Genomic DNA, 17,721 nt, shown 5'->3' on the forward strand with positions numbered 1-17,721 from the left:
TTTGGGCAAAAACAATTAAAGGTGGAGCTGTTACATGCTTGACGATAATAAACTTAACTACTAATTTCTCACCTTCGTAATTCAGTGGGTGTTCTAAAGTTTATTATATACCGGTTCATAGAAGATTTAATATATCTTTAAAACACTCTATGTAACAGGTAAAAGAACGAGAGTCATAAAAAGGTTCTCTATGGGAAGCTTCGATTTCATTTTCTAATGCGAACTCAACTTCATATTTACAAGTATTTTGTTCTAAATTAATTATAAATAAATTTTAAAGTACTAATATAAATTATAAAGCTATCAGATGTCCCCAATCCATACTAAAATTCATTTGTTATTTTTGAGTTCAACTGTGTATGATTTTTTTTGTCATCAACGTGGCGAATCACACTCTGGATATGTGATTTGAAATGTTTAGATAAATTGAGCCCAGAAGTAACAAGTGATTTCTAAATTATGACGACAAAAAATTCATACACAACCAAACCCAGAAGTAACAAGTGATTTTTAAATTATGATTTCTCATTTCAGATGGTTTATCTGTACACCCCATGTAGATTGTGCCCTACTTCCTTGGCTAATACTGTGACCTTACTTCCTTGTCGAAGTTTTCTATTCAATGCTTATACTCATTAATCAAAGGTACTGTAGTATTTTTCTCAGTTTATTGCATCTGGATCGTTCATAGAAATTGTTCGGTTTTCAAATTCTTTGATTGAGCCATCAAATTTACGTATATTTTTCTATTGTTAAGCTTGTAGTCTAGCGTCTGAAAAAGGTTATAGCGAGTTCCATTACAGCATTACACTTTCTTCCACTACAAAGTATAAAAAATGTCGATACATCAGTTGGAAATAGTTATTCCAGTGATATGTGGCAAAAGAGTTTGAAATGAACGATTATGGATGATTCTGGAATTTCAGACCATTATTAACCTTTCATTAAGGAGCGCATTACTGGTACAACTGCCACATGGTAGTAATCGAAGGCCACATATTCCAACTATGTCTATATCAATCCTGTACTAAGATATTCCCAATATAAGATAAGTGCATCTAGTGACTTTTCTTATTCTATTATTTTAGCAAGGGAAAGTCACTCTGAAATGTTAAAAACTTTCCTACAATAAGACAAATTATAAATTGAGCCTATTGCATCAGATATATTTTTATTATAACAGAAATACAAATTTCATATATTTCTGTCTGGGCAAGTAGCAAGCTATTAGAAAGACATTCCTTAATTTATTTATATATAAGCATGTGGAGAGAAAGAGACCAAAACCCAAACCGACAGTTTATTACTACAAACTAGGAGTATAGATTCCCCTGACATGATCCATTGACGATTAAAGAAAAAAATGCATGGTCTATACATGATTGTGGCCAAAACAAACAAACATGCATGGTTGTCAATAGGTAGTTTGCCAATATTTTATGCAAATTATTATTTAGTCACTTTATATCAAATATTTTCGCACTAGCACATTTTAGCAATAATGTTCAATTTACTTTCAACAGAATTTACAAGTGTTAATAGATTGAGTTTACCCCACTCAGAGATTTCATCGTTTCACGCAAACAGAAGAATCAAAAACATGTATTATGAATTCTAGAACACAACTGAATTAACATTGTGAACTAGATTGCTAGTAAAGATCTGCTTAAGGAATTAGGGATGTCCCAAAATTAAAGTGCATGAATATATCACAAATGCACACAATACAAAACATGCACAAGTTTAAAACTTATCATTTCGATGTCATTAATCACTCCAAACTTATTATAATAACCACTTTGATATGGGCAAAAACAAAAACAAGTTAAAACTAGCAAATGTGCAAATTATATTATTAATTATTTGTAAAATTTGCATCTTATACAAATTTGTTGCTTGCACAAATTTTTGGCAGCATTTCAAAATGATCTCAACATTACACCCATTGGCATAAACCCAGTCCCTCTCAAATTTTATCTTTGAGGGGCCTTAAATGTAATGAGCATCTTCATCTCCTGTTAAAGCAATAATGCCCGTATACATATCCGATATAGAAGAATGTGACCTTGACTAATCTCAGTGTAACAAATTCTGATCAGATCGCCATCCTTGTTTAAGGACACATACTATAATACTGATAAAAAGAAGACTCGTAACTTTTTGGAAAATTTTCACTTGTAAGGGCAGCACGATGAAAACAAAACAGCTCAAGAGATATAGCTCAAAGCTAACTACTTAGAGAGGACCAGGATATTCTTTAGGCTTCCCAGCAAGACCTTAGAAAAAAGACTACTTTGCCTATCTCATCCATTCTTGTCTGCCAATGTAATTTGATCTTTCTGCTTTCTCTTACGCTTCTTTTTACCATCCTGTTTTCCACAAACCAAATGCTCAAAGTGACTTATAAATTTCAATCTCAAATATCTATTTGTAGAAAAAGCTTAAAAAATATGATTTCTTAAAAGAGTAATTTATTTTATCATCAACCAGAAGCATCCAACCATCATTCCTCTGAACCAAAACTTATGACACAGAAGTAAAATAGATAACAGGTAATTCAACAATCGACATCATAAATGCACGATGCAAAGGGAGATAAGTGACGAACTTTGGGAGCTAACCTTCAAAGAAAAGAAATACTAAAAGAAACGAAAGCACAATAGTGCATGCATATTATAAGATAATGCAAAGATTATTGAAAGTTGATTACAAAATGGAGCTAGAGATATGCCTAAAGATAACTGGTACAGCAATGACAAAGGCCTATTCCTATACACTAAAACCAGTGCAGAAAATATAAAACACTAAAGTGAAATGGTAAAAATTGGGATAACACTCCTGGAAGCAGACTTGCAGTTGTCATGCACAAAAGATTACTTCTATCTCCGCAAAGATCATCCATCTAGGACTAATCAGGGACAAGAGTACCTTCTGGTAGAATTTCATTTTTAATATCTTTAATCAGTGCCCTACACCAAGAAGTTAATTGAATTGTCATTGTACTGGTTTCCAGGTTCTATACTTGTTTGTTTTCTATACATGAAGACAAAGAAAGGTAGGGATGGCTGTTTCAAGCTAGTTATAACATATAACAAGGCACCATTTCCAAAAATAATAGTAAATTTTGTTATTTCTCACTAAAAATGTTACATATTGATAAGTCATAAAGGTATCAAAGATACTTGTGATTCTATTCAAATACAAAATCAGACAGGCAAAAGTAACTTAGATATCCTCTGAAAGTTTGCCAGGTGCTATTAAGCTATTGAATCCACCATACTTATACAGAGGGATTATGGCATGCATCTGGAAAGCTTACACATGTAAATAATGGTAGGCACTTTTAAATTAACAGTTGTTCTGGCCACAGAATTATTTTAAACCAAAGGTGTCATGTTTTGCAGCGGTCTTTTAAAGCACAAATTACCCTCACTAAATGAATGAGAACTCGGCAAAATATTGCAGAGTTTCTCATGTGGAATCAAAGATATGATAATAGTAAAATCCTTTGCACAGGGATGCTGATCCCAGGACATTTTAGGGGACAAATATATGCATTTCCAGAATGAGGATATGTAGAATAAGCAAATCATAAATAAAAGCATTTGTCATACACAAATAATGCCAGAACTGCAAAGGGAATGAACAAAGAGAAAATAATGGCAGAACTACAAAGGGAATGAATACAAAGAAAATAATAGCAGAGCTACATAGGAGATGAAAAGAATACAAATATAGATTGTGTATTTTAAGCATTGTCCCATGACTCTCTGCGAGTCGGGCGAGTATCCCAGGTCAGCGAGTTGGGTCAGCCCTGTCTGGTCTGAGTCGGACAGACGGATCAGCCCTGCCAGTTTCAATATATGATAGCAAAAGGGTGAAGGCAAGGGTAAATCTTCATAAAAATTTCAAGGGTTTTTTCGCTTTGCCAAGTCATGGCCAAGTCCGAGCCAGTTCACGAGTCAAGTTACCCTTGCCAAGTCAAGGCCGGATCTGAGTCTTGGAACTTTGATTTTAAGATAATCTCTGTACATGAAAGGAGTACATGTTCCATAGCTTGGGCTGAGGAGATAGATATTGCATGCCACTTTGGGTCAACATCAACAAAATGTATAGATTTGCAGGATCTAAGGAATGTGTAGGGAGCCTCTAACCTCCACTAACAAGATATGCCTCAAGGGATATGACTGGCCTCTATACGAATGATGCAAGGACTGATTAAGAAAACATCCCTCCCTGGTTTTCTCAGTAGTAGGAGGTTGTGTATAGAGTTCAGATGCTTATTGTTGAGAATATGGGAGACATGGAAAGAATCCAACACTATAGGATGCCAATTTTTTTTTTTTGTAGAGTTCAGCCAAATGTGTGTAAACACACATGCACAAGCAAAATGTAATATTATTATGAGATGAATGTATGTGAAATTTTAATTTCTGGGCTGAGAGAGCCAGTCGATTTGAATGTGCACTTGCAGAGAGCTGAAACTTTTCATTTCTACAAGAGAAAATATAATGAAACAACTGTCTGGATAGGATTCTAACTAGTTCAGTACATTTAAGAAATGTGGACCAATAGTATTAGGGTCAGATTTCATAGAATTTAAATATCTTGTTGTTCAGTGATGAGTATTGATAGGTACAAAGGAGATTATCAACGGTGAACACCAATTAAGGATGGGTAGAAGGGGGCAGATGCCAGGCAAGAGTATATAGAAGGAAGATGAACTCTGTTATTGTTATTATTAAATCTTTATTTCCAACTTACATTTTGAAGAAAACTTTCTCTGCAGAGATTAGATCTACCTTAAGAGAGCCAATGCCATAATTGTTGGTGTAAATAAGTATTTACTATTTACACTTTACTTAAGTTTGCTTAGGTTAATGCATTTTCATATTAATTGTCATGTAGACACCTAGGAATTTGCATATTCATATGAGTTGTTATGTAGACAATACAGTAGTTTGCACTCAAATTGAGCACATGTTGTCTACTACATCTCTTTATGAGATACACCTTTGCATTCTTATCCTCTCATTGTTGCACATACATACATGCACAATGGAAGATAATCCACTCTTGGTGGACATGTGCTTAGTTGTTATACTTATCTCTTTATTGACTCCTAGTCATATCAGTTGCCTTTATATACAAGGCACTTCTATAATGTATTCATCCAATTATCTGATATCCAATCATCTAATATCCATTCTCATTTGATCATCATTTGTCTCTCTTGTGCTATCTACTAAGCTTCTTGATCTTGGCATTGAATTATTGTCTTAGGCAAATTCTTACATGGTATTAGAGCTATACCAAATTCTCATATGGTATCAAAACTATACAAAATTCTTACATGGCATCAGAGTCATCGAAGTTTCATCGCATAGCCATTGGAGAGATTTTTTTTGCAGGGCAAGATTGGAGCTTGCTGGTGCAAATCAAATATTGGTATCACATTCAAAAGGTCAAAAAACCCCCAAATCGACTTTTGTTTCATCAAAATCGGACATCTAAGGTGAAATCTAGAGTCATTTGATTTTTTGAGGTGCGACGGCAATGATTCAGGTAAAATAATTACAAAGGTGATTTCCAAACAGCGGTATCTCCCTCACACGGACTCCTTTTTTCGAACAATTTTTTTTGTTTTGGGATAGAATTTTGTGATCTACACATTGGTGCAAGTTGTTTGTGATCTCTATTCTTGAATTTTTCTGAAAATTGTCAATCCCAATTTTTACAACTTCAGAGGCTTCATTTGGGCTCATATGGACACATATTCAAATGCTATTTTTTTGAAAGTGCATAATTTTTTGTCTACTTTCCAGATCTGATATCAGTGTGAAGTAATTTTGAGTAGACATAGTACTTTCAGCATTTGGTCATTTTTGGCCTATTTTTGGCACTTGTGATTAAGTAGATCTTTGAGAGGTCCTGTGTCTTATCTTGTTGAGTCATATATAGCTTCGTATTTGTTGTTGTAACCATCAAATTAGAAGTCCACTTTGGTTCATTTTGACAAGTGGCAATTATACATGCACTTAGTATAAAGTGTCAAAAATCTTTTTTTTTTTTGGGGGGGGGGGGGGGTTGCACTGATTAGTACATCATGGATGAGGAAGATTTAATTACCTTGACAACACAAAACTATAAGCAATGGAGTGAATTAGTTCTCACTTATCTTAGTGAGAATAATGCATTGCCATATGTGAAAGGACTCTCATACAATTGTGACACTGTTACAATCATTTGTCGTGCACTCTTTCTACATATGGATATGGAGGTTATGGATTCACTTGATGACATGAAGTCAACTGATTTTTATGACATTTGGATCTATCTTTGGGAGATGTATGGAGATCCACATGTTCCTCCATTCCCAAAAGATCTTTTACCTCCAGTTGTAGCTACTAATTCTCCTATTGATATTGCATCTGCTGCTGCTCTTGATGATGCTTGTATTCACATAGTCGTGGATTCACATGATTCAGTGCAGCAAGATATTCATTGTCTTCCAGACTCAGTTCCTTGGGATGACTTCTTGACAAACATTTCAAGTTTGTCTGTGGAGTCCTACATTGCAGATGTGAGAGACACTATTGATGATATACATCTTCTCTTTATTGAGGATGATCCTTCTTCAATTGTTATGAGGGAACACTTGATCTTTCTTGATCAAGTGTAACCCTCATGATTCTCCACTTGATCTTTCTTTCGAGTTTGACATGACTATGGATACTTTCTTACAACATTTGCAGGAGGTCCCTTTCACTTCAGAAAATACATTTGAGTCTTTGGACATTGCTTTTTACATGAATCTCAAACTTCACTTGAGATGTCAAATTGCATGGTTGATCATACTCATGTGTTGCAGATTCCTATGCAGCATCCTAAGGTAGATTACATTCTAAGAGTTCTTCCTATTGATTGGGGAGGATTATTTTGTACACCCATGACACCATTTCTTCCTCAAGGGAGAAATATCATTCAGTTTTCATGGTGCAGCTTCTACATTGATCCAAGAGCATATTTCATGGGTATAGATTCTACCCTAATTCTTCTTTTGAGGAGGCACCTTGGTCTTTGGAGTTTGATCCACATGCCTATACAGAGCAGTTGCCATTGGTTCCTTGTCTGTGACCATCTTCTATTGGACTTGATCTTGATTGTTTTGTGACATCTTCATTATTCAAGGACATGATGACACATCTTCAGACTTCAGAGACAACATACTTCATATGGATTCCCCTTCAATCTTCCTATCCACAATGGAAAGCCTTCTTGCATTTGTATTTGGTGTATCTTCTTCCTAAAGGGAGAAATGTTGTTTGTAGGCACTGGATTCTCTTTTGCCTTCAAGCACTCATCATTCTTGTAGGAGATCATTCACTATGAGGAGAATTTCATTTCTCCTTATTTCCTTCTTATGGAGGGATTCTCTATTGTATATGCATGATGTATGTCATAATAGGGGTCCTTGATTACTCCATCCATACATACATCTTACTTTATTTTTCTTCTCTCTTTTTGGGGGAGGATTTTTCCCATGTGGTTTTTCCTCTTTCTCCACTTTATGAGAGATTGCATTGCATATCATTTACACTTGGATATTGTACATGGGTACCTAACATGGCCTAGTAGCCAGGACCCATCTTGCATTATTATTTAGCTTTTGTGAGCTTAAGTACCTTTCCCTAAGTGTTGGTGTAAATAAGTATCTACTATTTACACTTTACTTAAGTTTACTTAGGTTAATGCATGTTCATATTAATTGTCATCACCTAGGAGTTTGCATATTCATATGAGTTGTCATGCAGACAACACAGTAGTTTGCACTCCAATTGAGCACATGTTGTTTACTACAGCTCTTTATGAGATACACCTTTGCATTCTTATCCTTTCATTGTTGCACGTACATACATGCACAATGGAGGATAATCCACTCTTGCTGGACATGTGCTTAGTTGTTATGCTTATCTCTTTGCTAACTCCTAGTCATATCAATTGCCTTTATATACAAGGCACTTCTATAATGTATTCATCCAATTATCTGATATCCATTCTCATTTGATCATCATTTGTCTCTCTTATGCTATCTACTAAGCTTCTTCATCTTGGCGTCGAATTATTGCCTTGGGCAAATTCTTACATGGTATCAGAGCTATACCAAATTCTTATATGGTATCAAAGCTATACCAAATTCTTACAATAACAATGGTAAAGTTTGGGTTATGTTATTGTAATTATAAAATCTTTATTTCCAACTTACACTTTGTGGAAACCTTCTCTACAATGATTAGGTCACTTCCCTTAAGAGAGTCAATGCCATAGTTATAGTATAGTTTGGGTTTAACAAAGCTTTGTGATAGAGCACAACTTGCCATTATTTAGGAGCTTATTATATATCTAGGCCAAGGTCATTCTCCAAGGCCAGCCACCAACAGCTATCATTTCATCACTGAGTTAGTCAGAGGTGAACCCTAGAATGCTTGATCAAGGCATCGATGGACATGGATAGGTTAATATACAGTACTGCCTATAATAGATAAGTATATGGTACAGCTGTGATCACATTAGTGTAAATGGAAAAATGCATTTAGTCGGGGCTGGGTGACAATTTTTGTAAGACTAGTCCATAAGAATAGGATGACTGACTCACAAGAGTCTTAAGAACCATCAAATAAGTGTCTTTTCCAGATGGCGTTGTGTGGTTCTCACATTATCACCCCATGGCAAATGGGAACCCCCTCTTTTGCTGATGAACTTAGCTAGTAGAGTGAATTTGGCATCAATTTGAGATGCAAGAGATCCTGTTTATAGGATGACTGACTCACAAGAGTCTTAAGAACCATCAAATAAGTGTCTTTTCCAGATGGTGTTGTGTGGTTTTCACACCATCACCCCATGGCAAATGGGAACCCCCTCTTTTGCTGATGAACTTAGCTAGTAGAGTGAATTTGGCATCAATCTGAGATGCAAGAGGTCCTATTTGGGTAGAAATTGAAATTTGCAAAAAATCAGCTAAGTCTAGAAGTCAGAAATTAAACAGAGAATTTGAGCTATTTTTGGCTAACTATAGAGTGAGATGAAGCTTCTCTTCATCTCAAGTCAAGGTAGACAAAGCCTCTTCTCGTCTCATATCAAAGGTGGAGGTAGCACCTCCACATCTTGTAATTGAATAAAGGAAGAAAGGGATTGATTTGAGCATGACAATTAAATTCAAATTTGCCATTACATGATAGTGATTTAATATAATTTGGTCTTGTATTGAGCTTTGGATTATATATTTAATAAATTTTGGATTAAATATTAAATACTAAGCAAGGGGAGATTGATCTTAATGACATTAACTGGGGTGCAAATTAATTTCAAATTAAGATAAGACCCAAATTTGCCTCAATTTTGTAAAAATGAAAATTGGTTTTAAATTGAGATGAGATTAAATTTACCTCAATTTTGTAAATTATGGATTGATTTTAGATATGAATGAATTCATTCTCCCATTGTGGCATTGAATTTATCCAGATGACATCAATTTTAAGTTTAACCCAAGTCACAAGGTTCACATTCAGATTGGAGTTCGTGGATCACAACATTCGGAAAAAGAAATTTAATTTACCTTATATAAATTTATTAATTTTTAAATATAAGTAATAAATCCACAAAATTGTCAAAATAGTTTGACATTGCTAAATAATTAACCAAATCAAAATTGTTTTAAAATAAAATAATATTTTATTAAATAACAAATATTATATTAAATATCATAAAATTCAGATGAAGTTAGGGAAGGGTAAATATTCACTGAAATTCGAACTTCAAGAATGAAATTCGACATATCCTATGACATAGATTTTAACAAATGGGCAATTGAAGTTAATAGAAAATGTATCATAAATGGCAAAAACTTAGATATTTTCCAATCAACTTGAAGTTATAAAAGGCCATGCATTGAATGAATTATTCCAAGGCCCTCAATTTTGCACAAGTATCAATCAATTTCAGCAACACGGGCCCAATTCAAATTGAATTATTCAAGGAGTCGTCAAATTTAAATAATTAGCATCAATTTTAAACAAGGAAAATAACATTTTTTTTAAATGATGCTGATTATTATTGGTTGTAAATCAATTTAAAGAGAGATGAGATCTGGATTTACATTACCCAATTAAATTTTGTTATTGGAAATCAAAATAGCAAGTTTGTGATGATTTTCTAAGTCTTACTAACTTGATGTGTTATAACTATCATTCAAAATTTTACATTTATTTACAAGTGGTGATTTGCCTTGCAAGTAAGGAGTGACGAGGTGGCAGTCATATCGTCAACCAATGAGAATGTGCCAACTGTCCTAGTGGAAGGGTTTCATCATATTGTGTCTAGATTCATTGAACCTTCCAAGCAAAAAAGGGAATATAGAAAATAATATTCTCAAAGATGGCTTGGTATAAATACAAGAGGCATCATCTTATTGGTCTATTAAATGGTGGCTTCTACAAGTTGTCTCCTTCTACAAGCTCCTACCTAACCTCTCTTCTCGATTGGCCAACAAATTATTGTAATTATTTCATTGGCCCATTTGTTGGTGCACCTTATTGAGTTCTTATGCTTATGCTTTTTTCTTATTGGCTCATGGAGGATAGATAATTTTCTAATTGGCCCACATGGTGGTGCTTAATTGTAATTGGGTTGGCATTTAATATTTCTAGCTATAGTTATGGAAACCCTATTTGGGGTTTCATGTGGATTAATCCGAACCAATGATTCTGATTTAATCTTTGGCCATTCATGTAATTGAAGCCTAAATATAAAGGCTTGCTCACATCTTTTATAAGGGATGTTGGAGAATCGTTGTTAAAGTACTACCAAAATTGTTCTATATGCATTGTTGGTCTTCATGGTGGATATATATGATCATTTTGGAGTATTATACGGTTCTTTGCATCTCTCACTTAGATTAGGATTTCATTTCATGTTAAGTAGAAGTAGCTTAGTTGGATGAGAGTAATTGTGTGTGTTTACTTGCTTGACTCGAAGAATCCGGGCAACTAGCCTCTTGCTGATTGTAAGTGTGCCTTGTATGGTTAGCCCATGACTGAAAGACCTTAACTTCAATTGATATCTAATCTTTAGTTTGCATCCATTCGATAGGATTGAAGTGGAGATACTGATGTGAAAACCATTAGAGTATTCTTTAGAAGCTTGCACTAGATGGGTGGAGTCACTGATAAGACTACATCTAAGTAGAGTCCAAGTCCATCCATAATTCCTTGCATTCATAGTTAGAAGTAGAAGTATAGTTAAAGTTAGCAAGTTTAAGTTTAAGTTTAAGTTTAAGTTTAAGTTGAAGTGGACGTTGGGAAAGTCAAAACTATATTTTCATTACACATTGTGTAGCCAAATCTTCAAAAGTGCAAATGGTTAATATCCATTGAATGAATAGTGTAAGTCCCCCCTAACTGATTACTAGCAAATCAAATTATTTCACCAAGCATCCACAATTGAAGGGAACTTGAAGTCATTTCAAGATCTAACTTTGCAAGCTTAGCATCAGAGATGACCTTATATAAAGAGAGAATCGAGTATTTAGTGTTTCACTCTGAAACATTGAGTGTTTGATTCTGCATGTTGCAGTGCAATAAAACTGACATCAACAGATGGCAAGTAAATTGTGTGTCAGCTGATAAAACTCCTGCCTGTTGGCTGTGCCATCAGTGGGATACTTGCCCAGTACTGCAAGGGCCACGGCACTCAAGTCTACCAGAGTAGTACAACATAGAAGGGCTGTTGAATGAGGACTGCATGATCAAAAGGCCCCTGTGTTGAAATGCCAATTGGATCACATGCTCCCCACTTCTAGAGGAAGCTTTCTGCAACATAAGGATGAAACGCAAGAATCCCATAGAGAGGGCTACCTACTAATGCAATTATTCTGCATTGTGTATCCCATGCAGCTACAAATCTATAAAAATCATGAAAAATGTTGTCTTTGCCCTAGCAAGTGATTTGGATATTTCAGAAATGGCTGGCAGAGGGAGGCTGGAGTTTTGCAACAACCACAAAGAAATTTTTATTGTTAAACATGTTCCTAAACAATTAATTTGTTCTCGAACTTCAACATTTAATTGTCTTTCCAGGTGAAATTCTCAAAATCATGGAGCCATTCAGCTGCAAAAAACTATTAAATTATCTCTGCAGCACCGAAGATGATACTAAAAAGACTGATCAAATCCATAATGATATGTTCAAGAAATTGCACACTTTTGCTAGTTGACCAATCATTAAGAGAGGCAAGTGTGACAAGGTATACCAATAACTAGGAGAATTCAAATTGCAATTACTGCACATAGATGATTGGAACACGGCAAGCATGGTTTTATTCTTACAATCTTCCAGCAGATCGAAAAGGCTATATTATTAGATCTCTATCTGGCCAAATTTGGATCAAAAGCACTATGGATTTTATTTGATCATAAATTGATCAAAATTACCAAGTTTTAATTTTAAATTCAACTTTAAAGAACATGAGTCATTATCAAGTGTGGTGGCCTGTACTCCATGAGGACACGAGGATATGTCCAAGAAATTGCACATTTTTGCCAGTTGACCAATCATTAAGAGAGGCAAGTGTGACAGGTTTATCAATCACTAGGAGAATTGATATTGCAATTACTACCAACATAGATGATTGCAACACAGCAGTCATGGTTGTATTTTTAAAATCTTCCAGCAGATTCAAAAGGCTATGTTATTAGATCTCTATCTGGAGCAAAAGCACTCTGGATTTTATTTGATCATAAATTCATCAAAACTACCAAGTTTTAATTTGAACTTTAACTTTCAAGAACATGAGTCATTACCAAGTGTGGTGGTCTGTACTCCATGAGGACATGTCCCCTCACTTTTCACCCCTGCACCCTTCCTGGGGACTGTACAGGGACATGAGGATAATTTTTTTCCATATACTGTGCATTTCCTTTTCAAGCACAGAAGCTAAAACGTTCCTGAAAGGAGTAGGGGATATGGCTGGGCTCTAGGGGACAGCCAGACAACCTTACTGCTAGATGACCAAGAAGTTACTGATATCCACAGTGCCTTGCAGCTATAAGATAGACAGACTCCTGAGTATTGTCAAACTCCAGCCTTACATTGGGACGCCAATCTTGAAGATGTTATGCAGATTGAGAAGACACCTCTTGAATTGGTTGGGGTTCCGCTGGTTATGGCAGCTCCTCATACTGGCAGTGACTCAGACTTGAGCTTTGATTTTGATTTAGACTCTTCAACTTAACATGTTTATGGACAGCCACATATCTTCTTAGTTCTATCTTTACATTATTATGGACACCTGATTAAGGACTTCTATGTTTATTGTTTACAATTTATGTCAATTCATAGCTGAAAATTGGAGTCTTTGTGCATTTTTGCTATACTTTAAAGTCTAACTATCTAGTATAATATGTATGCACATTGACAATGGAAGCATTTGAATTTTGTTAATTTGCTTGTCATTTCTCACGTGAAGTCTATGTATCAAGCTTCTACAATGTCTATGATGAATGCATTATCAATGTTATGATATGCATATTTGAAATTTCTCTATATTTGTAAAAAATCCCCTATTTTTTTTAACAGCCCTCATTTATCATCCCCTAAAAATTGGCCCAAAAAGTGCCACCATACCAGAAACATATCCCACTGTCCCTACCAGCCTCATCTACAAAACTTAGTGGAGCATAGGTGGTGACTCTTCCAATTTCACCACGATACCCCATTTACTATTTTTACAAAGCTTTCAATTTTTGCATCGTAAAACCATATAATCACAGATTATAAGACATGAAAGCAGAGTGGAAAGATTGCATCTCTCTTACAAAGCTTGTTCCTTTTGTATATAGTCAAAATTGAAATAACATCCATTTTGTGCAGCTTTCCAGTGATTGTCATTTGTCTATTATGCTCTGTTTGGTTTTTGTTTCACTACTGCTTCACAATGCATTAAGTTCCATAACTAAAGTATTATCACCTGTACTACCAACTTAATTCAGTTTAGAAACATCTTCTATACTTGTAGCATTTCCAGCACTCCAAAGGTTATGTAGATGTCATCTAAATCAAAGACCACCTTACCCATTTATTTCAGCATTTACTTAATTAAAACAAGGTTTACTTGGAGATGCCATTGGTTTGGATTTCTGTTTATCTATGCATTCTTCACTTTACTATTTTTTGAGTTTAACTTCTGTGAAATGCACAACTACTATCGTACTCTCTCACATTTTGCAGTGTTCCACTTCCACAGTTCCACCACCTCTACCACCAAGCTGGGGACATCTCTACGATGCCACCTTGGTTTGGGTCTCAAAGACATCTCCAAGACATCTAGGGGACTCCCAAGAATCTCCCGAATCCCAAACCTGAAAGTTGGTATTTAAAAAAATCAATGACTACTTTGATCTACTGCCAAAAACCACAAACATAATGGTGTATGGACCCCACCCAAACCCTAAGCACTCACAAAAACTTATAAATTGCCATCTACGCCTCATTCCAAGTCTATCCGATGTTTCAGAAATGGTAAGGACTTGGTGTGACAAAAAAGTAAGATCAAAGTGATATTGTGAAAATGGTGTGTGCCATAAAGGAATGTATGGTTTTGAATGACCCCACAAGGGGCACTGCCCCTCGAGCCCAATGGGGATTCAATCCCCAAACTTCCACCTCCTGCCATCCCCAATCTAGGCCCTTGGTCTCCCCATCCCAGGACTCCATGCATCATAGGTATTTTGCTACCTTCCCCTGTATCGGAAGTTTTTGGTTGACTTTCCCTGCAGTTAATCCTCCTGTCCAAAAGGCTGTCAGTTTGCTTGCTAAAGTTCCAATCTCTTGTCCCCTAGATTGCAATTTCAGCCTCATCTTCAAGTGGAAAAGTTGAGGCTGGTCTTTCCTATGGCTCAAAGACAACTTAAATATATAATTAAGAATTTGGAATGCCCACAACATCTTCTTTGAACAAGTAATTTTAACTTTGAATGGTTGGTTAAAATTCAAGAACACTACATTAAACTACAGAAAATTAAAGTCGAAGCTTTCCTTATGTGATTTCTTTCAGAATTAATACCATTCTCATTTCAAATCATTTGATTCTACAGGTCTTTGCATCGTAAAATTGATTTGTTCAACTGCTTGCTTATGTTTGAAACTTTGAAAGCATATTCCTCCATGTATTCTTTGTAGATTATTTAAAATTCAATTATATGAACATAACAACCATGATTTAAACAAATAAATACCAAATCACTCCCAAAATTCAAACTACCGAATTTCCCAAACATTTGGTTCATAAACTTGAGCATATTCCTATAGCTGCATCTGATTTTAATTATATAGCATAGAAACTATTTAGCCTGTACAATATAACTAACTGGCGAAAATACTTAGGGTCAGCTAGTTTGGTAAGATCAGAAAACCACGAAAGCTGAGAAAGCCACGGACAGATAAAATCTCAGTGTGGGTGACATTAAACCACTAAAATGTTTTCCCCACCAGCGGTTGTGTAACTATTAAAAGTTGTCTCATGCCGTCCTAGACAACAGACAGGTTCTAGTTCGATTCAGGTGAGTGTTATACAGCGGCAGGGATCAAAATAGAAGAATCTGATCTTATGACAGCTAACCAGTGCCTTCCACTGGAAAGACCAGCTCTTACATACTAATAAGCTGAAGTAAGTTTAGATCTATGTAAAATGACATTCGGATCTACATTTACATAATTTGATTTTAAATTATGAGTTGTTAAGGCTCAGGGTTCAAATGCTGACCTACTCATACTAGGATCTTATGTTCAAAACTCGGCTATAGAGAAATCAGCGGAGACGATGAGCAAGCGAACCCCCTGAAACAATAATTACATTATATTACACAACCCAAAAAGGGTTCCACTAGCCTCACTTCTCCATAACCCAAAGATTTCTTTCTCCTAGTCCATTAGATTTCCCAATAGATATCCCAATACAATGTATGTGTTGTGCCCTACAAATCCTCATAATTGTGCTTCCAGGAAGATCCCACTCAATAAAAGACGAAGAAAAAGGAATTATTATAGCAACAAGAAAAGCAACGTGTTTCTATACAAAAAGCAATCTAGCACTTGTTAAATACCATTTTCTGGGCGAGTGGGTCCATGTCCACCAATCTCAGAGACATCTTGGCAATTTCTGATATGGCAGACTCCCTGACTCCCGGGACTTCACTTTCCAATTCTTCATATGCAGCGTGAAATGCTTCTTGCCAGAAACTAGTAAGCTTCAGACGAGGGTTATGTATGTATATATCCCACATATGACGAACCACTTTCTCCCTTTCCTCGATTTCCTGCGATACCCAAAACATCTAACGTTAATCTTCTTCCTGATCTCACTCGTCTTCAACTTGAATTCAGTCTACCAAAGTCACCCAAGCACACCCCCCAGGAGGGGTTTACCGAGGTTTATATCAGAATTCCCCCAAATTTCCGCTTAGAGACACGCCCAAGTATTTTAAATCATCTACAATGACACCCAATTGTTCAAACATGAAGATCTGATTGTCACTACATGACTCTCTACAGATCTATCAAGAAAATAGGAAAAAAGGGAAAATAAAAACATACCATAACTTACCAAAACATCAAAATCATCCTGTAGCCTCTTATCAAGCTCGTCACTGAATAGCATAAGATTTCCAGCAGACCATTTGAGCCTTGCACTGCCTGACAGAACAGACCAGAATGCCAGCAAAATAATTACGGCAAGTGCCCAGAACTTGTACCTTCCTTTCCCAAGAAGAAAACTCTCCTTATCTTTTCCTGCATCTCCTTCTTTCATTGTAGAAGCCCTTCACTCTTCCTAACCAGAATGAAGCACTCTCTTCTTCGAAACCCAAAAACAAGATTAATATCACTACACCTTTTGCTCTGTAGCCCTACTGATTTGATGGCAACACATGGATTCTTTTGTGATGTAACACCACAACTATTCCAATAACATCATCATGGATTTAAATTGTAGCCCATCCAAATGCTTTTCCAGCAGCTTGAATCTTATATCAAATTGCAAGACCATAATGAGGGGCTGAAATACTAATGCTGGTAATCAAAGAACGATTCCATACGAGTAATTTAGACGAGTATGACGAGTAAGATTGGAATCTCGTTGCAGAGTCGAGCTGTAGGAATATATATGTACTTAATGTTCCTTCATCCCCCAAAACATGACGACACAGAAGTCAACACGGATTGACAGGATCAAAAGTTTTCCTTTGCTTGGTAAGCAGTTCTTAACTTTTGGCAAAAATAGCTGCCACCGATTTATTTTTCACTAATCATAAGATATCTGTCTATAAATTTCATGAAGTCAAGAAATAATTTATTAAGCCGTGGAAGGTAAGGAATGCATTAATGGCTGGTATATAAGGTGGTACAAGTTCTTTTCCTATCACTTATTTTAATTTATTTTGGAATGTGGATTTATTTTTAAGGAAATTTTCTGGTTAAGTTGGTTTGGTTTAGAGTATATTGAATATTTTGAATATTTTGTTGGAGCATTTCATAGATGAAATCAATTATAAGAGTATCATTCATTATCATTATCATTATATGTGGCAATACTAATCATAATATATAGATCAATGTTTATAGTGAATGACTATATGTTCATCTAATTAGAATAGATATAAAAATAAGAGT

General features: G+C 35.5%; 1 protein-coding gene across 1 annotated transcript; it reads right to left on the reverse strand.

Moving 5' to 3' along the window:
• Positions 1 to 1,825: 1,825 nt before the first annotated feature.
• On the reverse strand, positions 1,826 to 16,902 carry LOC149551391 (uncharacterized). Its single transcript, XM_089786900.1, has 3 exons — positions 16,658 to 16,902; positions 16,158 to 16,370; positions 1,826 to 2,369 (listed from the first exon to the last, which is right to left on the reverse strand). Exons 1-3 carry the CDS (start codon positions 16,859 to 16,861, stop codon positions 2,304 to 2,306), a joined length of 483 nt encoding a protein of 160 aa, XP_089643026.1. The 5' UTR covers positions 16,862 to 16,902; the 3' UTR covers positions 1,826 to 2,303.
• Positions 16,903 to 17,721: the final 819 nt, after the last annotated feature.

Source organism: Cupressus sempervirens, chromosome 6 (assembly GCF_028749045.1).
Source record: "Cupressus sempervirens isolate cs-2001-9-10 chromosome 6, ASM2874904v1, whole genome shotgun sequence".
NCBI classification, from domain to species: domain Eukaryota; kingdom Viridiplantae; phylum Streptophyta; class Pinopsida; order Cupressales; family Cupressaceae; genus Cupressus; species Cupressus sempervirens.